This window comes from Balaenoptera physalus (genome assembly GCF_965194825.1).
Source record: "Balaenoptera physalus genome assembly, chromosome: 16".
Classification (NCBI taxonomy): Eukaryota; Metazoa; Chordata; class Mammalia; order Artiodactyla; family Balaenopteridae; genus Balaenoptera; species Balaenoptera physalus.
In genome coordinates, this window is record NC_138898.1 from 79835883 (window position 1) to 79860388 (window position 24506).

Below are 24506 nucleotides of genomic sequence, written 5' to 3' on the forward strand. Positions count from 1 at the left end.
CTACAGCAATTCTAAGATGGTTAACAGATTTGGGCTGGTGAGAAATAGGGAGAGAGAAGGGATTCTCTGTGGAAGAGTCTGGCAGTGAGGATAAGAACAGTACCTTTCCAGAGGGAGCCAGGGCTGAGAGGAGGGGCATGAGTGTGGGTGTGTGTGTGTATGTGTTAAAAAAAACATGGACAGGGACTTCCCTGGCGGTCCAGTGGTTAAGACTGCGCTTCCACTGCAGGGGGTGTGGGTTTGATCCCTGGTTGGGAAACTAAGATACCACATGCTGCGCGGTGCGGCAAAAAAAATTAAAAAAAAACAAACAAAAAAAACACAAAGAGCGCCTACCAAATACTTTCCTCTCCACAACCCCCTGCAGAAACATGCCAGGAAGACCCTGCCTGCAGGGGAGAAGGGTAGAAAGCTCTGGAGCAGCTGTCCGCGCCTACAGCCACCTCGCCCTCCCCTGCAGGATCCCAACAGACTGACCTGGTGACTTTCGACTTTGAGACCAGCCTGCGTGACTGATGCTCACACCCTGACAGTATTCCCTGAGGTAGCAGAAGCACTTCCCACCTCCTAACACTCTTGAGTCTTGTGAATACTCGAGCAAACAAAATGAGTTTAGGTTTCAGTAAATCCCCCCCCACCGCGCCCCCCCCCCGCCCCCCGCCGTCAGCCTGGTGGCATAAAAAAGAAAAGCTTCATGTTGAACCTTGGATCTGCCTATAATCAACTCCATGGGGTCATGATTCAGATTTTGGCAGGAAAGGCTTTCCGACTGCTTTTTAAACAGGGGGAGGAAAGCAGCAAAGGCAAGAGGAAAAGGGGAAAATGGGACATGAGGCTACAGATGGGAGAGACTGTGCTTTTTTATATGATAAAATTCTGACTTCCTAGCTCAGATCAAGAACTTCACAGCTTAATATCTGGTCCTCGAGCTAAGTCCCGTCCTTAAGTAGCACCATCCTAAATTACAATACCTCCAGGGATGAGAAAATAGCGAGGTAAAAAAAGCCAGCAGGAAAAAAACCAGAATTTCACTTTTGTGGGGTGTAACTGGCTTTTCCTTTTGTTTGTTTCTAAAATATGTGTTTTAGAGAATAACAGTGATAGGGTAATCCCTACTTGCTCTAATGGAGGCCCCATTTACTATCTGAGAAGAGGATTAACTATTTCTCGCCTGTTTAGAAGCCCTTTATAGCAATGCAACCCTAAACAAATACTCAGAAGGTGATACTTCTGTTTACACCATACATTCTTTTTAATTCGACAGACATTTGGAAAACTATACTAACACCTCAGAGGATATAGGATGGCCTGACCTCTGGGGGCTGACATAGTTGGGAGTGAGGATAAAGCTGGATGTGTGACCTGGGGCGACTCACTCAGCCTCTCTGTGCCTCAGTTTCCCCAGAGTCAAAATAGTGTGAACAACACTCCCTACCTCGAAAGAGGGCGGTGAGGATTCCATGAGTTAATCCATGTAAAGTGATTAGAACAAAGCCTGGCTCCTAGCGAGTCTTCAATAAATGTTAGCTACCACCACTAGTGCATGAGGGTACTTTCACAAACTATGAAAGAACTTGGATTGTCATAAATCCCGGTTTGCATGGACAGTCCAGGGTTAGGCCTGTTGTCCCAGAGTCATTATTAATAGTAGCCTGCTTCTCTTTCAAATGTGTCCTGGTTTGGACAGTAAGTTACCGGGTCACCTTAATTATCACTCAAAAGATATGCAAATGCAAGGTATTTTACAAGAAGAGGGGATAAGAGAAAGATATCAGAAAGGGTTTGTTGGGACGTCCCTGGTGGCACAGTGGTTAAGAATCTGCCTGCCAAGGCAGGGGACACGGGTTCGAGCCCTGGTCTGGGAAGATCCCACATGCCGCGGAGCAACTAAGCCCGTGCGCCACAACTACCGAGCCTGCACTCTAGAGCCCGCGAGTCACAACTACTGAAGCCCTCGTGCCTACAGCCCGTGCTCCGCGACAAGAGAAGCCACCTCAATGAGAAGCCCGTGCACCGCAAAGAAGACTAGCCCCGCTCGCCCCAACTAGAGAAAGCCCGCGTGCAGCAAAGAAGACCCAACGCAGCCAAAAATAAATAAATTAATTAATTAAAAAAAAACAAAAGGGTTTGTTTTAAGGTCCTAAAGAAGCAGCAAGGATAGAGCTGTTGTTTGTATTTGTTTGTATTTTTGCTGTTCTTTGTCATTGTTTGTTTTTTAAACGAAAGATACTTTTCAGAGACGAAAGGAAATAAATAGCCAGTAGAAAAGGAGAGGCTGCCGGGGGTAAAGAAGGGGCTGAGCTCGGGTGGAAAGCCCAACCGTGGAGGCCTGCGGGGAAGAAGGCCACAGCCCGGCTCCATCTCAGTCACCCGGACAGGGAGGAGTAAGTGATGGTCATGAGGCCTTGAAAATGACTGCGTTTGAGCTCTTTGTAGCATTTTTAAAAAAAAGAATAGAAGTGGCTTCACAGTGATACTCTGCCCAAAAAGGCATCACTGCCCAAGAGGCCGACTGGCACACAGAGCCAAAGCCCAGCACCAGGTGGGAGTGGTTGGGAAGGGTTTGAGGCTCTTCAAGATTGAAAGTTCCACAGAAAATGGATGAATAGCAGGGATTTCTCTTTTTTTCCCCCCTTTTTCTTTCTTTTAGTTATTTATTCTTAAAATTAATTTTTATTGGAGAATAGTTGCTTTACCATGTCGTGTTAGTTTCTGCTGTCCAGCAAAGTGAATCAGTTATATGTATACATATATCCCCTCTTTTTTAGATTTCCTTCCCATTTAGGTCACCACAGAGCATCGAGTAGAGTTCCTTCCCTGTGCTATACAGGAGGTTCTCATTAGTTAGATTTCTTGTACTTCTGCCACCAGAAACTCAAGGTTGGCCTATGCGTTTATAAAGGACCAGCCAACAAGCAGCGCTCTCTCACCGGGAAACCCATGTCCTCTCCCTGCCACGTACAAATACACATCCCGCCTAAGAGTGCTTTACAACATAAAGTGACAGGTTCTAGACAGTCAAAAAGAGAGAGGACAGTTTTAATAACTTCGCTAAGATTTCCAGTCCTCTCTGCTGTCCCATCACTTGAAATTCCTTTACAGCTTTACCCGTTTACTTTTTTTTTTATAAATTTATTTATTTTTTATTCCTATTTTTTAATTTTTGGCTATGTTGGGTCTTCGTTGCTGTGTGCGGGCTTTCACTAGTCGCGGCGAGTGGGGGCTACTCTTCGTTGTGGTGCGCGGGCTTCTCATCGCGGTGGCTTCTCTTGTTGCGGAGCACGGGCTCTAGGTGCATGGGCTTCAGTAGTTGTGGCACATGGGCTCAGTAGTTGTGGCTCGTGGGCTCTAGAGAGCAGGCTCAGTAGTTGTGGCGCACGGGCTTAGTTGCTCCGCGGCATGTGGGATCTTCCTGGACCAGGGCTTGAACCCATGTCCCCTGCACTGGCAGGCGGATTCTTAACCACTGTGCCACCAGGGAAGCCCACCCGTTTACTTTTGATTAGGCGTCACTATAACGTTCTAATTCTTTAACTATATCAAGTTGAGCTGTGTGGGAGGCTAAGGCAAATGCCACACTAAGTCTTCCATAACATCACGTGGCTGATCTGACACAGGCTGCAAGGAAGGTGCTCCCCACTTCTGCTGTGTTCAGTGTCTCCCTCAAGGTTCCCAGGCTAGAACTGCAGAACCAGTATTTCTTCCCAAACAGACCACAGACAGTTCAAGAAATGTGTTGTCAACAGGAGGTATTTTTTAATTTACCAAACCAAAGCCTGGGCTGGCACAGTGGGAAGAGCAGAAGATCAGGAGGCCGGGAAGCTGCGACACTAGAATGGGCTCTGTCCCTTACCGTCACAGGGCAGTGTTCTCACATGTGCAACACCTACATGGCTGGGCTACCACATGAACTAAACACATCAGCATACGGAGATCCCAGGCATGCTGTCGGCACCCAATACACGTGGGCAGCCTCCTGTTCCTCTCCTGGAAAATACCTGCTTGGGATCATCAGATTATCTAATAAGGCCAAATGGGCTGATTAGATCAAGTGAGATTCAGACTTTATTTTCTTTCATCAACTCAGACTCTCTGGTTATAACCTAAATCCCAAGGTCTGAAATAGTTTTTAGGATGCTGCATTTTAATTTGCTGAGGTTCAACCATCAGAAATTGAGCCCCTACTATATACAAAGCACCCTGCTGGTTACCGTGGAGGGGGGGGGTGGGAGTTCAAAGAGGGGAAGACAGCTGCATCTGAGTTCTAGTAAGAAAGGCAGGATGGGCCAAGTGTTCAAATCTTGGGAAGGTGGAGTGCCTCCCAAAGATGGAGAAGTGCTGGAGGATGTGGCATTTGAGCAGAGCTGTGACGGACAGGTAAGACTTTAAATTTATACACACATATGTGTGTGTAAACCCATTTGATGCCTTCGGGTAGCATTCTAATTTTTAGACATTTTGTCTCTTCCACTGATAAGCACAAACCATGTGAGAATTTAATTCAGTGAATTAAAAACATGGGTTAGATCTATCTTAAGAAAAAAACAGAGAAGGGTACAGATGTGTTAGTAAAACTCCTGATTGGGCACCAACTTCTTGCTCTGATAACTTGCAACTAAAAAGAAGGAATTAAGCATTTATTTTGCTTTTCCTTTGATTATATTTGAGGGTAACCAAAGAACTCTAGATGATGAAGGAAAGCTCATTGTACAGAAGAATTTCAGCCAATAAATGTGGAGGATGGTGGAAAAGCCACCGTTTTACCACTTCTAATGAAATGCTGGATCAGGCGAGGATGAGCAATGCATCAAACCATTAGATGAAAGGCTGATGAGGAAGCTGACAATGCAGGTATCAGGCGGCCACAACCTCAGCTTCCTGCACGATACTGGCGTCACTGATACTCGGCCATCCACACACTGTCGAGTACCCAGGTGTGAGGCGACATGAAGCTTGCTGCGATGCCTACAGAGTTCACTTGCCAAAACGTCTAACCTGAATCTAGTCAAAGCTCTAGGGTCAACTTCCATTTACAGCAAAGATGAGGGACCGAGGAATAAACTAAATGACACCACAAGGGCTTCCAGAATGTGGGACAGTTAACGAAGGGCTTCCAGAATGTGGGACGGTTAATGAACAGCTGACCTGGTTTCTGCAACAAGTCACTGACTTGAAGTGAATGGGAGGCTGGGGGGAGGGTGGATGGCTCTCGATTAAGACAAGTAATACTCGACCCTGGTTTGTATCCTGATGGAACAGGTCATGTAAAATGACACTTGGGAGACAATCAGGGAGATGGGATTATAGCGGGGTATTGGGTGACACTGAGGAATTATCGTTTGTTACTGTGATAACGGGATGTGTTGATGTAAAAAAAAATTTTAAACAGATGTGCACTGAAGTATGTAGGGGTGAAATGACACGATGCCTGACATGTGCTTTAAAATATCCTATCACCTAAAAACAATCATGGCAAAATATTGATAAATATGAATCTGGATAATGGGTACATTGGGGGGGAGGTCATTCTAATGTTTTCTATGTTTAAGTAAGTTTGACAATGTCAATTTTTTTAAAAGCTCCTGATGTGGATCCGTGGTAACACTGAATTCACTTTCACATGTACATTTCATTTCCCATGTAAAGACACTGGATTTTGAACTGATACTCAGATGTTCACTGAATAAGTGGAAAAGGCATTTAAAAGAGTTCTCCTGTAGAAAGCCTTCACACACATGAATCCCAAAGTGTGCTCCAGGTACCAGAAGCATTGGTATCACCTGATTACTTGTCAGAAATGCAAGAACCCTCATTGAGTTCTTGAGCCTCACCCAAGACCCACTGCATCAGACACTCTGTGGTGGGACCCAGCAAGGTGTATCTTAAGCCCTCCAGGTAATTCTGATGCAGGCTCCAGTTTGAGAGCCACTACTTCAACACACTGAGTCTTGGGAGATGCCTCTTCTTCAAGGACACCTAAAAAAGCTTTAATATTTAGGTACTACATTTTGGGGGAAAACCCAGCTTAGAGATAATTTTATAGATTTAAAACATTATAATATTTTGCATGGATGGGAAGAAATATTTCAAAACACTGATGTCCATCATTCCACATTCCCGGCTATTGAAATTTAAAAAGGAATTTACGCAGCACTTTGTTTACAAAATAGTTACTGGTCATCACGGCACGTTTGTGCAGAACGTTTGTGCAGGACGTGGGTGTGTTTTGTGTTGTGATGACCCTTCATACAGATGGCCAGCAGGCGTTTGTCAACCAGGAACCAGATGGAACAGTTTGTCTTTGAGAAGCAGTTGAGCGAGGTAGCTCAGCGGGCTACGGTGTAACATTGGCCCAAGGTCAGGGTTCCAAACCCCACTTAGATCAGACAGCTTCACTTCATAATGTAGCCCTAACTACAGGCCTAGCATCTATATGGCACCACATGCAGGAGGAACTCTGTCCACCAGGCTAGAGAGAGTGGGAGGATTGCAAATCCAGGGCGAGGAGGACAGCTGAGTCCAACGGTAGGACCACAGAGTTACTTCCAACAGATCCAGTGCATCTGGTATCACAAATAAGTAAATACAAAGGCTGCCCCACAATGAACAGACTTATTCCCTGGTCAACAGGAGTATGGATTTCACCCAGGGATTCATGGGTCATCTGAGCATTTACAGAAACCTCACTGCCAACTGTGCTTCCTTGATCTTGTCCAGTGGCCATCTACATCAGAAGCACCTGGAAGGCTTGGTCAAAATGGGCTACTGGGCCACGGCCCTGGCGTTCCTGATTCTGTAGGAGATTCTGTACATTTAACAACTACTCAGGGCATGCTGATATTGCTGGGCCAGGGACCACACTTTGAGAACTGCTTTCTAGACTTGATCCTGCACCTGAATTCCACTGGATTCATTCCTTTTCATGGCGAGTTAGTTCCTTATCAGCAGAGACTTTGCCTTCCCCATAGTCTATAAAACTAAGTATTGGGCTCGGAAAACCAACCTGTGACACATCAAGAAGATGAGGTGGGCGTAGACTTGAAATGCAAAAGTTCTTTAAGCATGTCGGGCTGGGCCAGTGGCAGCAGGGCCTTGGTCCCATCCTCAAAAGCTGACACTGTATTCCTGCAGCCCTTTCTCAGATGAATTCTACAGAACAACAGAGAAGACCCGGGTGCATGTGTGCGTGCGTGTTCCCAGGCCAGCTCCGGCCACACGTGCACACGGTCCCCAGCACTTGAGACTCCTCTCTCCCCAGGCCAAACTTACCTGCCTGCCACCCTCCCTGTGCTAGGATGTCAGTTGTTCACCTGTATGGAAATGACAGCTGCTTGTCACGGTCTACATGAGAGGCCTCTCTTGCCGCGGTAACTAGCACGCCATTTTCAAAGCTGTCATTCTCTGGTGTCAGCACAACCCACTGTTCAAAGATTTGCTGTGACACGAACCAGGCAGCGCCGTGACTGTCATTGTCACGGACTCCTCTGTGCTCCGACACCGATGGCAGCTGCTTGGCGCCCAGGGTTTGTTTCACCCAATTATTTGTTTGTCACTTGGAAGCCCAAGATGTCGAGCAGGTACTGGAGAGGTATTTTTGGCCTGATGCACCGGCAGAAAGCATAATGAGGCCCTCAGGTGAAGGTCTATTTTGTCAGTTAGGTGGTCGGATGATGAGCAGCTGAGAAGCCGGAGCAGCAATTAGGATATTTGAATAAGATAAGATACCCGGCAGGGTGCTGAGAAGGCTCAGAAAGTCCGCCTTAACTTTTAAAATGCTGAAAAACCCTCGGAGTAGGCAGTTTTCAAGTTTGTCCTGGAGCGAATACGGGAGGAGGAGGAGACAGGAGAGCTCCTTCCTCCACCCAGAGGCCCTGAGAAGGAAAGGGCTGAAACCAGGCACCAGCCTGACCCAAAGGTGTGTGCTGGGCGGGTGAGGTTCTGGCCAAACAGGGGTCCTGGGTCATCTGGGCAAATATCAGTTGTCCCCGGGAGGCGAGGCCAAAGTGGAGATGGAGCGCCATCTTCTAACCAGTTCTCCCCAAGTTTCCTATTTAAGTCAGGGCTTTGCACTTCCCACGGGAGCAGAAATGAAATTGATGTGATGTCTAACATCTTGGGAAAAGGCCATTGAACAGGGCAATGTGGCCCCTACAGCCAAGTGCAAAAACCAAACCCACATCATTTAGTTTGATTAGACATTTGACCAAAGCCCACAGCAGCAGCGCCCCTGCTTCTAATCCAGGAATCGGTGTCTCAGACTCTCAGTGTCTCATCAGTGGCGTTCTTCCTTTCCACAGCCATCAGTCTCAGAAAATAAGGGCGACGGTCCAGACAAACCGAATTCTCCTGAACAACAGGCGATGGACGTGTTAACCATAAAATGAACACAGCGCCTCCTTGAATGCACTCAGAGTTTTAGTCTGTGCCAGCTCTTGGGCAATGGCAAGACACTGAAAGTACTGTTTCTTTACTCTGAAACAAACCTTTCCCCAACAGACACGAGAAGCCTGTGAAGAAAGCTAAAATCCAGCAAACAGCAAGTGCCGTACTGGGAGAAGAAGTTGATATTATCACCACCTCATAGCAAATGAAAAGTAGGAAGGAAGATTGCTTCAGTCAAGGAGGCCTAGATTAACTTTTGAAGCAGCAGAGCTCTGATGAATTGCTTGGTGCAGACTCTGCTGACAGCTGAAAACAGATGGCGAGGTGGTGACATTCTCTTGATGATCGAGAATGGTCCATCCAAGCCTCGTTTCAATTCACAGTTGGTAAAATGAGTCACTCTGTAGAAAAAGACGCCTCTTGCCAGCTTGCCTCCGGGCTCTCCAAGGCAGGGCCTTGCTCTGCTATGGAGCCCTCAGCCCTACCTTCTTCTAACCCGTAGCAATCCCGGCCTTGGAACCGGTCAGTCATTCAAGTCAAGTACAAGGGAACCGGCAGCTAGGTTCTCTATACTCTGGGCTTTTATAAACATTTACTAAGCAGATAAAACACCTCTTTTAACACCACTCCAAATACAAACCCGCAGAGGAAGAGGACTCTGCATTGTTATTCTAATTCTGGAGGGAGGTTAATACCTAACAGCTGGTAGCATCTCTCTCTCTCTCTCTCTCTCCCCTCCCCTCCCACTCCCCCCTGAGGCTCCACCCCTTCCTGCCTCTCAGATGCTTCCAATAGAGATGGAATCTCCAGGAGTGAAGAGAGGTTTCTGCCGCCCTATCCTTGCTCATAAGTTCAGGACTGAAGTCATGACACTCCTGCCAAATGCAAGTGTCCACAGTCTCATTCACAGCTCTCTGGGAAATATATGCCCTCTGCACAAGCTTCAGGCTCTAGAAGGACCTAGAACACTCCAAAGCAAACTCTGGCCTTTGGGCCAGGATGGGATCTTGGAGTCTACCCAACTTTCTCAAGTTAACAAGAAAACCTCGTCTAATAGAGTGATTTGCTCGTGGTTACAAGCAGCCCAGCTCAGACTTGAGCCTGGATCTTCTATAACTAAAAGCTGTGTACATCCTGCCACCTCCACGCAGTATGCCAACCTGGCAAACATTTAAGCAACAAAATCTAACTGAGGAAACATGAAATCAAGAGGCCCTATTGAGAGGCGATACACAGACCTTTACAATTCTCCCCCAAATCTTTTCAATAGTTTAACTAATTTAACAAAAAAGACAGCATCAATTTTTACAACAGAAAGTTCTAAGGGGCAGGTTTTAGTCTCACTGGGAGCACAAGCTGGCACATGTGTGCCCACAGAGCCCCCCTCTGAAAGGGTGACATCGTCTGCAGTCTGAGGGCTGGTCTGTTTCTGGTTTGCTGACCCGTCAGGGCTCACCTTGGCTCAGCTTTTCCCTCCTAAAAAGGTCTTAAGGCTTCTTTCCCATTACACCATTAAAAAAGTCTCTTTTCGAATCTTAAAATATATTAAACTCTTATGCTTCTGGTCATTATGTTTAATGCGATCTGTTCACTGCTGTATTTCCTGTGCCTTTTACGGAATCAGCGCTCAATAATGATTTTTTTAAAGATTTTTTTTGATGTGGACCATTTTTAAAGTCTTTATTGAATTTGTTACAATATTGCTTCTGTTTTATGTTTTGGTTTTTTGTCTGTGAGGCATGTGGGGTCTTAGCTCTCCGACCAGGGATCAGACCCACACCCCCTGCATTGGAAAGCGAAGTCTTAACCACTGGACGGCCAGGGAACTCCCTCTGTAATAACTGCTGAACAAAAGAATTCATTTCAATATGGCTTCCACTTTCTGCCAACTGAAGGAAGAAACGGAATGAACCCTGACGTCATTCACTTCACAAATGACAAATCCGACCTCAGAGGAAGACTCCTTGTCAAACCCAAGTCGATGGATGAAGTTCATGGATAAAGAAGCCCTCAGAGATCAGCCCAAGAAGTCCAGCACAGGACAGTCCACACTTGGAAAAATCAAAAACTGATATAAAACGAAAGGAATTACATGGCTGGGCTTCTGGTGAGAGGAGCTTTACTATGGAAAAGCCTTCCCCGGCTGTAAACACATAATGAGAAAATGATGTAATCTTGGCTAAAATTAGGTTTCAGTGTTACTCTTCTGAGGGATGTGAAAGGTGATAGATAAGAGGGGGAAATGTTTTCCAAGTGGGTTTTAAAGGCATCGCAATCTAACCGCCTCCCACATCAGCCTATTAACACGCACACTTGAGACATTTCCCTCTCCAAAAGGACTCTTAGAGAAAGCAATGATGTGCTCTCCACCTCCTCCTCTATAAGACAAGGTTTATGAGGGTCAGAAAAGATTTGAGCACCCACAGAACATTACTCCTTATTTAACTGGCGCCCCTCCCACCTCGGCATGGACTGGCCTCATGCTTACATCATTGGTTGCTAGGGAAATGCCCCTGCTGGAAAATCCTAAATCACTTCTAATAAAATCTGGCTGAAGAGTAACAATCGGTCCACTTACAGGCACAAGAATGGGCGTGGAGAGTGGAAGTATGGAAACATGTCTTAGTAGCAGGGAAGGAAATCAGAGACGTCTGAAGTTGAGCATCGCTGCAATGCAGTCACCATGATGCTTTTGGCAGCACCTGCTCAGATCACGGTGGGCATCCTGGAATGCCAGGAAGACCTGGATGAGACCCCCCACTGTCAAGAGAGTGTTCCTACTAACCTCCAGGGAACACAGAATACTTTGGAACAGCACGGTGGAAAAAGTCCTAGGGACTTGTTCTGGCCAATGAGATGGCTGGAAATGCCCAACACCACAACCAAGCTGAAACTTTAAAGAGGTGTTCTATGATTCTGTCTCTACTCTTTTCCTTTTTTTTTTTTTTTTTTAAAGTTTGTGTTTTTTTTTTTGTTTTTGTTTTTTTTTTAATTTATTTATTTTATTTATCTTTGGCTGTGTTGGGTCTTCGTTTCTGTGCAAGGGCTTTCTCTAGTTGTGGCAAGCGGGGGCCACTCTTCATCACGGTGCGCAGGCCTCTCACTGTCGCGGCCTCTCTTGTTGCGGAGCACAGGCTCCAGACGCGCAAGCTCAGTAACTGTGGCTCACGGGCCCAGTTGCTCCGCGGCATGTGGGATTTTCCCAGACCAGGGCTCGAACCCGTGTGCCCTGCATTGGCAGGCAGACTCTCAACCACTGCGCCACCAGGGAAGCCCTACTCTTTTCCTTTTACTAAGATAACCACGATGAGGGCTGCTTCTCTAGCCTGGGTCCCAGAATAAAAACAAGGAGAACCACAGCTGGTCCACAGCTGACACCTGATACGAGACCTTTGTTGCTGTAAGCTCTGCAGCATAATGTGCCAAAGAAGATGAACAGAGGCCCTATTAAGGGATACAGAAGGGCAAAGACATCGCTCCAGAACAGCCATGCCAGTGCACTGGGTGCTGAACACTGGTAAAAGATTTATAAGAGGGACTTCCCTGGTGGCGCATTGGTTAAGAATCCGCCTGCCAATGCAGGGGACACAGGTTCGAGCCCTGGTCTGGGAAGATCCCGCGTGCCACGGAGCAACTAAGCCCGTGTGCCACAGCTACTGAGCCTGCGCTCTAGGGCCCGTGAGCCACAACTACTGAGCCCGTGTGCCACAACTACTGAAGCCCGCGCGCCTAGAGCCCCAATCCTCAGCAAGAGAAGCTACCGCAGTGAGAAGCCTGCGCGCCGCAACGAAGAGTAGCCCCCCGCTCGCTGCAACTAGAGAAAGCCCGCACGCAGCAATGAAGACCCAATGCAACCAAAAATAAATAAATTTAAAAAAAGGATTTATGAGAGAAAAGCACGTGGAACACGGCAGCTCTTCGCCCTAAGCTATTCTAGTGAACACAATATTAAATTTTATTTATTTATTTATTTTTTGGCCGTGTGGCTTGTGGGATCTCAGTTCCCCGACCAGGTATTGAACCTGCGCCACGGCAATGAAAGCCCGGAATCCTAACCCCTAGGCCACCAGGGAACTCCCAACATCAATTTTTCAACTCCTGGATTCAGTTAACGCTGAGAGGTTTGCTCAAATGGAGAACTCTGCACATCGCACACACAGTGACCTGACAGAGCACCGCCCGAAGGGTCGGCCCCTTCCACTCCTACCCACAGGCTTCCGGAACCGGTGAGAAAGCATTTCTAGGAGGGGAACCAGAGGCACAGCCACTTATGGACAGCTTTCCACTTGGAGGTAAAATGAACCTCCAAATACCAGTTGATGGGCCACCTTACATAAGCAGGCTTTAGAATGCACTTTCCCAGCAAGTCCAGACACCCAGGCAACTGATGGAAGTCAAGTCTATGGGTGGGGTGGGGGAGTGGTATAGAATATCTGAATTCGGACCCAGGATCTCTCTGGTGAATTCACGAAGTGGGTCCTCAATTGAGAGCCACTTCTACTTTCTTAAAGCATAGACTGGGCAAGTAGGTAAAAGATTTTGATGGTTGCCCCAGGCTAAATCAAAGACAGCTGAGTAAAAAGTTCAGGCACCATGAAATTAATAAAATCCCTGTTGCACCCGCTCCACCACAGGTTCAAGAATAAACTGGTAAAAATTCGAAATGCACGGAGATTACTTGAGTGGGAATCAATCATTCCTCCACTGAAAAATTTTGACATCTCCTTATACAGCATATTCACTGGATTCATAATTCATCAAAGTTGCTTCCTGAGACTGAGCATTGCTGGACTTTCTGAGTAATTGAGACAAATTTTGTTTGTTAAATAAATTCCAGGCAAGTGCATATTTGACTTACGCACAGGAAAGGAAAGAATTCTTATGTAAGCTGCAACACAATGGAGTTTTATCTTATCTGAGGAACTTATTGCCGCTCGCCTGTGTGTGTTTTACTGCCAAAATAAAATAAATTGAATCAGCTCACACATGATAACATGCTCTTTCCTAACTCATACTAATTGCCTGGCTAATTGATGTTTGTTGAACTTTCTCCATTTCATTGAGTGATTAGGTACAAAGCTAACAGTTGACATCTGTAGGCGCTTAACTGGCGTCTGTAATTACTGTTAATGTTAAATAATTGTTAGTTAATTGGAGTGGTAACTGAGTGAATGGAATCCAGATTGTGAAGCAAAAAGAAACCTAGTTAAATAAACATACATTTTCAGAGAAAACAACATTTTTGTGCAGTTGTCAGAAACTAGAAATAATCCAGAGGCCATGGGATAGCCACCGGCTTCCTCCATGCAGGAAACTCTCCAGGCCTGAGGCTGACCCCGTGCACTCGAAGGTTGTTACCAGTGAGGAGGCCCTTTGTCATTTAACGGTTCTCATTAAAGACTCTCCAGAACTGATCTGATATTTTTTGTGCCAAGTGTCTACTATGAATGTAGACTACTTTCTGAGACAGCGAATTTGACATCATTGCCTAAACGAAGCACTAAATATGAACAGAATGAAAAGTGATGCTGATCAACATTCAAGCTTCTTTGCTAATATTGCCAAGTACGGAGAAAAGTCTTTCCAAGAACAGCAGCAATCAATCAATAAAGTAAGGGAAGGGCTTTTTAGTGGGCTCAGAAATAAACAGTGGCATGTGATCATCCGACTAAAAAAATGTCACCCTGTAATCTGCTCCAGCTCACAGAGGCGCTCAGGACCAGGAGATCTGGCCTACTTTTATCTGGAAAAGTGGCATCGCTGTCAAAGTTCTACTCCAAAGACACCATCAAGATCAATTCAAATGCTCGGAATACCTTCCACCCCTTGAGCTAAAATTCCAGTAAGGGGATCCAACATTTACCCAGGATTCCCCACCATACTCACGAACAAGGTCAGGGAGAGACCAGGTAGCAGTTGATGGAAAAATATCTGGAGGGAAACACTTTCTGACCACATGGAATCTTTTTAGACCCTTCCCGGTGGTTTCACACTAAGAATACAAGGCTTCTGTTTCCAAGAATTCTCAAGGAATAATTCTATACAACAAATTCTGTATGAGAGTCTGGCTCCTACAGGAAGGTCAATTTCCATAACAAAAGGAGCTGATTACGTGTTCTCTGAAGTGTGGAGTAGGAGGGAAAACCCAACTACTCACAACTCCTTTGTCTTGAATCAAGCACCAATTACCCTTCAATAGTATTTCCCCCCTATCAGACATCTCTATCCTCTAAAGACCCAAGAAAACGCTCTGAAACTGCAAAAAGGATCCAGAGAAGGAAAAATAAAGAATGAGTGACAGTGCAACTTTCCCTTATGTAGGATTTAAGACAGTACAAAAATGGGACTAATTTATAGAGGCTAAAATGGGCTCAGTTTACTCTTCTGCACGTGAGGAATAAGCTTTATGTCATGTTCTCCTTACAACGAAACCCAAGACACTACAAGGAATTGTAAAATGGTCTCCATATTTTTATTATAATTGGATTTTAAACTCTATATCTTTTTTTTTTTTTTTTAAAAGAAAGCTATCCCACACTCAATTGCATTGTTTTCACTTACGTAGAAAGCACAGAATTGTTTTAGGGGAGGGGCCCTGGTGGTAACATACCTCTTACCTTTACTTGTCACCAAACCAAGGAACTCCCCCTTTATGTCTAAACTCGATGAATGAAGTGAGATCATCGCCATGAAAGATTTTATTACGTACTCAGTTACTGAACCTAAACCCACCAAGCAGCATCTCTAGTAACTTTTTTCTCACTTCATCTCAAATCTCAACCAATTTTTTAGCCAGGTTTTCCTTCTATGCTGGTGATAAAACCATATTGTCAAAGATACGCAAAGGCCCTACTGATCTAAAGGCTCCAAACTCATCTGTGTCCCATGGAAACCCTCAGCACAAAATCAACCCCAAGAAGAGGCCTGTGTGTCCACTAGTAGGTCTGGTGGGGCCTGGGAAAGGAAAACCAGCCCTGGTCGGAGAGAGCTCAAGGTGGCCCCAGTGTTCCGTCTGGCACTCATCCTGGTGAGTGAGTGTCCACCAGAGTCCCCACGGCTCACCTGGGGGAGGGGAGGTGGGGTCCTACCCGGGAGGGTGGGTGGCTGGCCCTTTGCTGTATACGTTTCAGGAGACGGGGTGCTCACGGCAGAAGGGAGCACCAATCAGGGGCCTCATCCCTACCTGGGTCATTCCCCACCCCAGCTATTTGGAAACACGCAGCTCTCCCACAGTTAGCTCAGGGCACCTCTCCCCAGGAGGGCCGACATTACCACGAGACGAAGGTGAAGGCCAGAGAAGGGGTGAGAGTGATGGGGTGAAGTACACCACCTGGCCCCTCTCATCTGCAACTTGCCTTAGCTGCAGGACAGATCCTGGAAAAGAGGCAATTCAGGGCCTTTTCTCCACCCATAAACTAGACCGTGGACCTACACCAGGGCTGGCAGGGTAGTCATGTCTACTACGTACTCATTTCCTGCATGTCTGCCTATATGTGAAAGTGGCAAAACCCCTGAGAAGTAGAACCTAGAGTAGGTAAAGAAGGGTAATAAATACTGGCTGGACACACTGAATTGACTGACGAGTTAGTTCCTTTCAAGGATAAACAGTCTAGAATTTGGGGTACAAATCCTACTGCTTCTACAGCAGTTCAACAAACTCAATATGGACAAGAACTTAGTCTCTCTCTGTGTGTCTCTGTCTCACTGGGAAAATTAATTTTTTCTTTGGCAGATGGTTGAGTCACAAAGACAGAAGGATTCATAAAATTCACATGAACATCCTGTAAACATTTAAACACATAAAGATTAAATAAGGCAACCATGACCTTGATTAAAGCTAAACTATTTTTTTATGTCTCCAACCCTAAGCCCTGCAACTTGGAGGTTCATCTCCCCGCCCCTCTGGACAAGGTCAATTCTCACTGGGCATGTCGTGTGTACATGCAAGCACGCCCCGTTTGATTAATTTGTTTCAAAGTGGGAAATAAAAGGCGTCAGAAGGAAACAACGATTCGGAACACCTAAACACAAAAATCTTGCTGCTCCTCTATTAAATTGGACAGACTCTACAACACAGAGAGAATCCAAATAAAATCAAACAGGCAGAAGGGATATAAAATGTGTTCATGGCACCTACTCTGCTTCAGCCCCTCCCCCCCTCCCCAGCTAACTGTTTTATCCCCACCAGAGACGTCGGCCCAGGACTAGGTTTTGCCATGACTGAAAATTCTGACCTAAAGAGGCGAAACGACTTACCCCAGCTCACCAACAGACTGATGGGACTTGAGCCACGGCCCCTGCTGCTTCAGCCAGAGCCGCATCCCTCAACCGCCCAGCCCGACATCAAAGCTGCGCACCCCCCCGCCCGCCGGGCCGGCCCCACCACAATCAGCTTGTGAGATTAGCACTGCCCTCCCACAGTGAAATTTTATGGACCGAATCTGCTTGCCACCGGGCTCCGCAGTGTAATCTCGCCAGCAGCTGAAAGCCACACTTCTGGAAGGCCAGAGCCCGGTGGGGCTCCTGAGAGGGAGAGGTGATGTGTAGCTTTAAACATCTGGAGGAGGAGGAATACACGTGTCAGCTTCCCTGCACTCTTGTCAGACTGTTCAATAAGCCGAGGCTTTGAAGATCTTCCCAGTGGTGTTTGTTACCTGGTATAAATTTGCCCTTTCTTACATTGCTTTTTATTGCTCTTGGCTAAGAATACTGGACAGAGACGGGAGACCTGACTTACAGGCGGGCAGGCTGCTTTGCAGGAGAACTTGAACTTGATGTGCATGAAACTGACAGTTCCTTGAAGGCCTTGTCAACCATCCATCCAGTAAACACTGCCACTACCCAGAGTAAAAACAGACCTAAACCCACATGCACATAGCAAGACTCTCTGCACCTGTCTTGAAGCAATTATTGACATGATCACTATACAATGAATCTCTTTTTTGAACTTGTTTTCCTGATATTTAGCAGTTTGAATACTAATCCCCTTAACAAAACTGCCCCCATGCTTCCCCCCTCTCCGGCCCCCCCTTAATCTCTTTCTCTCCAGGGAGGAGGGCGGGTGCTGGATACCAGTCCGTCTACTTTGCAGCACCTGGATTTGCATTGATTCCGGCTCTTGTCATTCATGTTACCAACAGGAATTAGCATAAGGCATTAAGGGGAAACTCTGGAGGAGAAAAGAAAGGCCATTTTGATGGAAATAAGGGGCAAAGGAATAATCTGCCATCAACTAAAATGCTTATTTGTGTATGGTTTCCCAAGCAAAGCTTAGCAAAAAGCCTATGTTGATTTTAGTATACACAAAGAAACCTTAATCCTTTCAAGGCAACTAAATCACCCCCAGAAAAGCAGCTCAGAAAAAAGGCACCCTGTCAGGATGACTATTCACAACCAAATAGATGCCACAAATCACACTCTGTAAGTAAACAAAAATAAGAATGTGGGAGACGTTTGATTGGAAAAGGGAGAGGGGCCAGAGGAGCAGGAGGGAAGAGGCAGAGGGACGAGGACGACGGTCAGCATCAATCACTCCTCCTCGGCCCTGAAGGGAGCCTTTCAGCCCCATGAGGGCAGCGGGGCCTGAATGCAGGTCCCAGAGCCAACTCTCCTGCCAGGCCTGCTCCCAGAGAGGGCAAGCACATTCCAAAACTTTACAGCAAGTTAGCAAAAGAGAGACACAGTCATGTGGGCTGGAGGTCCTGGGGAGGGGGTGGGGCAGGGTGCCACTGAAACACAGAGGACCTCCTTTTGGTGAATTGTCCTGCCTCAGGCTCCTCCTCCTCCTATCTTGCAGGGACACACGACCATCTACCCAACCTCTTCCCTCGTCAAAATGAGCAATAAACAATTATGTATCTTTCCATTTGAGCCCTGTACGCTGTGAACTGCAGCGTATCTTCTTTTATTGGGCTTTAGCATTATGGACAACAAATTTATACAAACTTTCAGTCCATCAAAATATATGATGAAACATAAAACTGGAATACTCCATTATGCAATAAAAGAGATAAAATTCAATATGACAATAATTCTGGGAGTAACAGCAATCACATAAGCATGTACACCTAAAGGGAACTCTAAACATAATGTACTATTTAAAGCTGCAGTTGGTTCAAGTTCTAAAATAATCTGGGAGCTCAAAATAACTGCACTTGGACACATGTGTGACTAACCAGCTAGCAAAAATGCTAGCCAAGGCAACTATAGAATGCCAAGGTGGTTTCATATTTCACTTCATAAAGGCCCAACCCTGTTCAAGCCACCAAGAATCTTCCATGTAATGCAGAACGAGACCACGACAGGACGCATACATTCTGTATTTAGCAATTACCACGCAAGCACCTACAACAGGCTCTACAGCGGAGAGAAAGAGATCAAATAATTTATATGATTTATACCTTTCACAGTATACACCACTGTAAAGCCCATGATTAGAAGCTCCCTTAAATTTCATTATTTCCAACAATACTGCTACAAATGAAAACTGCCCAGAAACCTATTGGCAGTGATTTAAGATAAGTTTCCCCTTTATGTATTGCTATATCATTAGCCTCTCTTACTCTATATCGCAGTTTGGAAGAAAGTAATGGGATGGCACGTATTTAAATTTTGCCCTCTTGATGGTTTATTAATTTTACAGAAAGCCCACAGCAGAGTGAGGCTTGGTTTATGACCATAATGCTGTGAATACTAAACATGCACTGATTATTAGAGTCTGCAGTACAAATCAGCGATTTATCGTTCTCCAACTGCTGGGTAGTTGATAAGTAAGAAAGTTAAGGCATCTTAAGAACTATTATTCTCCATTACCACTTCCTACATTAAATGAAAGTCGCACAGACAGTAGTAATTTCTTAGTCAAATCAATTTAAGTAAGGATTCAATGTATTCTTTTAAAATAAACTGTTTTTGGATGCATCACAAAAGCACACAGATTCTGTCTCAAGCAAAAATACAAATTATGAACCGTAGCTCCAGAATGAAAAGGGAATGACCATTGTTCTTTATGCTTTCATCCCAACAACGGAGCAAATAGAAAAATAAGCTATTGCTCGGATTTAAGGAGTCTTACCTTTGTTTACAATAACAGTATTGAAGAGTTTTTCAGAGCTGGCATCTGAGGCCTGCAACACAAGAAGGGGAAAGAAAGCATTACTACTGTCATTAATTTTGTCATCACCATCATCATTACGATTATTTTAAATCAATTTTACTACGTTTTAGAAAAGCCTAAAAAGGAAAGTGGCAATTTCCCCCAATCCTCCATAAGGTGGTGCTGGTTGACTGCGTGAGCCAGACCTGCAGTGCAGCTATTTGCTGAGGGAAGAAAAAAATCTGATTTTAAAAACATGTCCTTATTAGACATATTATCTGTGCAAAACATATTTCTATGAGATGATACACAAAGCAATTCAGCTCATTCGCATAATGATTTTGCAATTTCATTGACAGATCATTATTTTGGAAACAGTACTTTTTTTGTATTTGCAGACATGCCATATTTTTCAATTTTCTCTCACAAACTAGAAATGCCTATTATTTAACGCTAAGCTTCTCCTCACTAAAAAGTGTCAACCAGCACTCCCTGAAATTCATTTTTAAAGATTTATCTGATGACCCCAAGATCCCTGCCCCCTGTGGTAACCAGGACGACCTTGGTGTTGAAATGAAAGCCAGCCGACCTGCCCAGCAACCCGACACTATACACACCATCAGCATTATTTCCTTTCCATTTTCTAGAAATCACGTCTGCTAATTATTACAGTGGCTCCAGGAACGTGAAATAAGCCTGTTTAAACAGCAAGAATACAGGCAATTTAAATTATACACTAATGTTCTGGAAAATCAACATGAAGTCTGTTTGGAGAAAAATGCTATAATGTTTCAGAAGCACTGTATTTCTAGAACTTGAAAAATTAAAAAATAAACTTAAAAATTAAGCAGCTCCATTATACAGTGATTTGATGATGTACATGCATTTAAAGTTATAATGGCTATATTATATTTATGCTCTTCTTGCTACCCAACCCTTGTAAGAAATCACCGGTCTTCACACTTTATGCACAGAAATGCACGTTTTGACAAAGCGAAGCAGAGAACGGTGAATAAATCTAGAAGAAATATAAGAAATAGCGTGCGGGGGAATCTGAAATACAACATATTCAGACTCTGGAGCTGGCTTTTGGGGACAAAGAAGATATTCAATTTAGTCTTTTTGTGTTATGTTGATAAAGATGAGATATTCCCGAGTGTTATCTGGGGAACAAGTTCTAGTTCTCAATGCAAGTGATACAGAAAGACATAAAATATTGTTATGACTATTTTCCCCTTTATTTTAATTCTAATCTGCCTACTGTAAGCGTGATTCCAAAGATTAATAGATCAAGAAAAAAATGAATGTATAGTATGTGCAAAACAAGTGTTGAACTCTATACGTTTATACATAAGCAGTTTAAAATAAAACAAATCCTTGATAGATGTTTCCTTTTATTTTGCATGAATAAAAAATATGCTGAGGGCCTTCTTGACATTTTAAACATAATTAAATAAAACTGCATATTACAGTAGCTTTTCATAAAAATAAATCACCAAAAAAGTGTTGCATGGAGGGGGAAACAAGATATGAATTAAACAAATCAAGAATATTGAGTTATAGAAGCAAAAATTACAGGAATAGTGTTGTTATATTGTAATATTAAGTGAGATGTCTAGGAACACGAGTTTCCCAGCTAAAAACTTGGAGATAAGAGCATTTCACCATTCCTTGATGAAAAAGTGTCTCTTAGTTCAAACTGGAATGGCTACGGTAAATTCATGGCTTAAACTACAGTTGATATTTTTAAAAGGAAAAAAAAAGGGGGGGGGCTGTTAGTTAATTCATTCTACCAAATTGAAAGAACCCCTGCAGATTTGGGGACTACCTATTAAAATGAGCCTAACTGGCCCAAAGCACTATAGAAACAAAGTACTGTACGGTCAATGCAAAAAGCATGGGTAAGGAGAGGAAAAGGTTCTCGATCCAGCTTTTATTTGCACTTGGGGTATGTGTGTGTGTTAGAGGGGGAGAGAGAGAGAGATCAAACTGGACAGAAGCTGTAGGTGAAGAGGCCTTCTGGCTGTCTTGCACACCCTCCTGTGCCACCCTTGTCAGCTCCACTGGGCTCCACACCATATTCTCAAGTAGCCAGTTAAGTGATCCTTATGTCTGAAGCAAACTTAGAGGATGTGATTATACGATGCCAACCAGTAAGTTATTAAGGAAATGAGTCTGACAGGATATTCAGTGACTTAGGAGTAATGCTCTCCAATAAAAGCTTTTCCAGCCCTTTAATTTTCTGATACATGTCACAAAGCCGTTTTGTAACTGGGAAGGGGAAGGGGGGCGGGGGTCCTCAAAAAGGTCTCCATGGAAAAACACCCAAAAGAAAATGACAGCAGTGGGACTTAGGCTAATCATAAAATGATCTGGATCCCTTTTTCTCCCATCCAGGTGGTTACAACTATGGCTGGCCACTGTCCTGAAAAGTCAGAAAAGAGCTTCTCAGCCAAAGTCTTAAGCAGGAACTACAAGGAAATTCTTTGCTTTTTCTCGATGAACTTTCAAATTCAACTTGTGCTTTAAAGCATTTGTACAAATTTGTGGCTTCTTGGATCTTAATCTTTGGGGTGTTTTCTTTGTCATTGTTTTTTAGGGAAAAGTGTGAAATTCCTTATATTACCTGGACCATTTTCCTGGCTGATTTTTTTTTTTTTAATCAGGGACGACTAATGGAAAACGTGGTGAGCCAAGGGTTAGCCGGTGAGCACAGCTTTTCCTTCTCTCCTTTCTTAATACGGGGGCACCTTTACATACTAAAGATCTTTAGATTTTGCTTGCCATTTCACTTCATCCCCCTCACTCGGTTTTGGAGGATGAGGGCGTGAAGTGGCTGCACCTAAAAATATTAGAAAAAAAACAAAGCTCTCTTTTGGCTGCTTTTTATTTCGGGGGGAGGTAGAAGCAGATTTTTAAAAAAATACTAAAAAATTACTAGACATCGTAGTTGATGTTTAAAGAAAAGTTAAATAAGTCAAACAGACTGAAGAAAGGAACACAGAGAATGAGGAAACGAAGAAAAGCCTTCCGAGCAGACAGGAGCGAGACGCGCGGCCGCTCGGGTTCGAGGTCCACCTTAATTCCCTTCGGCCGCGGATCCCGGGCACGGCCCTCTGCACCCGCGCGAGGAGGGGCTTTCCAACAAGAAAAGAGAAACCTCCTCGAAACTTAAGCGCGAGTTCTTTCCCCAGCTGTCGCGATCCCGAGCCCACATCTCCTTTCGCTTCCCTTGGCACCGCGTGCGGGCCAGGATCCCGACCTCGGCGTGGGGAAGCGGTACCCCGGCAAGCGGCAGCGAGCGCAGCGCCAAGGTCTCCAGCCCGAGCGGGCGCAGGCCGCGGCCCCAGCCGGAGGCAGGCGGAGCCCCTCGGGGCGGGTGGCGCCGGGGCAGCTCCGGTCCCCGGGCACGACCGCACAGCTCCGGCCGCCCGCGCCGCCGCTCCCCGCCCGAGCCCGGCTGGCCAGGAGTGGAAAGTACAAAGGCGGGCGACCGGGCCGCGGAAGGAGAGAGGGCGGCCGGGCCGGCAGGAGGGAGGAGGGATGGGTGGCGGCGGGGTGCTCGGGCGCGCCAGACCCGCCCCTGCCACCCCTGCCCGCCGGCCCGGCCGCCGCAACAAAAGACCCCCGACCCGCCGCCTCCCTTTCGATCGCGGGAGGCGAGCGAGGGAGCCGCGCCCCCAGGGCTGCATTACCTGATAGCAAAGGGTTAAGCGGTCCTGTCAGCCCCAAGTTCATGGTTTGGTTCCAGAGCAAGGCTCACGATGGGGGATCGTCAGAGACCAGGGGGAAAACCAGCCAAACACGGAGAAAACGCCCAACTCCGACCGGGCTCGGTCCGCGCCAGTCTCTCCTTCTTTCCAGGCGAAAGTCTGAAAGCGGATGCACGCGAACCAAATCCGTACGAACGCCAGCTCCGGGGCGGCCGAGCGCCAGCGCCGCGCACACATCCAGCGCGGCCGAGGCCAGGCGGGCAGCGGGCGGCCGGGAGGGAGCGCCCGGCCCGCGCTCGTCCGCTGACTCCCGGCTGCTCCTGAGGCGCGCGGGGCCGGCCGGGCACGGCGGGGACTCGAGGGGCGTCCCGGGCGGGCGGCGGGCGGGCGAGGCGAAGAGGAGCGGCCCTTAGCCGCGGCCGCGGCGCGCAGAGCTAAGAGCGAGGCGGCGGCGGCGGCGACAGGACAAAGGAGACCATGTGCGGAGGGGAGGAGGGAGAGGGAGGAGGAGGAGGAGGGCGCGCAGCGGCGGCGGCTTCTCCCCGGCGGCCGCCTGGGGCTCCCCGACTGCCGCTCCCGCCTCTCCAGCAACACCGCGGGCGGACGGGTCCCGGTCCAGCCGCCGCCGCCGCCGCGGCGCTGGAGACGCTCCGGGAGTCTTTATTCGGGGCCGATCTCGCCGGCGCGCGGCGCGGGCGGCGCTGCAGCGTCCGGGGCGCCGGGCGGGCTGCGCGGGGTCGGAGGCGCCTCCCGGCCGGAGCTCGAGGGCCGGCGGAAAGCGCCCGGGGCTGGCTCGGCTCCGGCCCGCGCTCCGCTCGCGGGCGCCTGCCTCTCCCGCCGGCTCGCCGCTCAAGTGAACTCCATCGGCGGCCGGCGCCGGCGCCGCGGGCTCCCTGGCTGGACGGGTGGCGGGAGGGGGCGGCGGCGGCACAGGGGGCCCTCGCTCCGGACTTCGCTCCCGGACTAAGCCGAGCGCGCCTCCTCCAGACGCTCGCAGCTCTCGGAGCGGGACTTCCTCGGCGCGCCGAGCCCGAGCCGCCGGTGCCACCGCCCCTCCTCCGTCCCGCCCCGCGCGCCCCGCCCCTCGCCGCCCCTTCTCTCGGCCCCGGCGCCGGGTCGGCCCCGCGGGGGCGCAGTCCCCGGGCGCAACTTCGACAGCTGTCGTTCCCCCCGCGGCTCGGGCCCTAGTTCCCCACGGCCGCCTTCTCGGCGGGCGGGCGCGGCGGGAACCGCAACGCTCTGCACCCTCCCCGCGGTCGTCGCTTCCAGTGCTGCGCCGCGGCAGGGAAAGGCCACTAGGCCCGCGGGCTGGGGTT

At 47.2% G+C, this 24506-nt stretch overlaps 1 protein-coding gene across 5 annotated transcripts in view; it reads right to left on the reverse strand.

Moving 5' to 3' along the window:
* AUTS2 (activator of transcription and developmental regulator AUTS2) overlaps positions 1-24506 on the reverse strand; it is a 1112861-nt gene that overhangs the window by 66772 nt on the left and 1021583 nt on the right. For all 5 annotated transcript variants that reach the window (XM_082432283.1, XM_082432281.1, XM_082432285.1 and 2 more), the window contains one exon: positions 19457-19508. In XM_082432283.1, coding sequence (XP_082288409.1) covers positions 19457-19508 — 52 coding nt within the window. The remainder of the gene's footprint in view (positions 1-19456; positions 19509-24506) is intronic.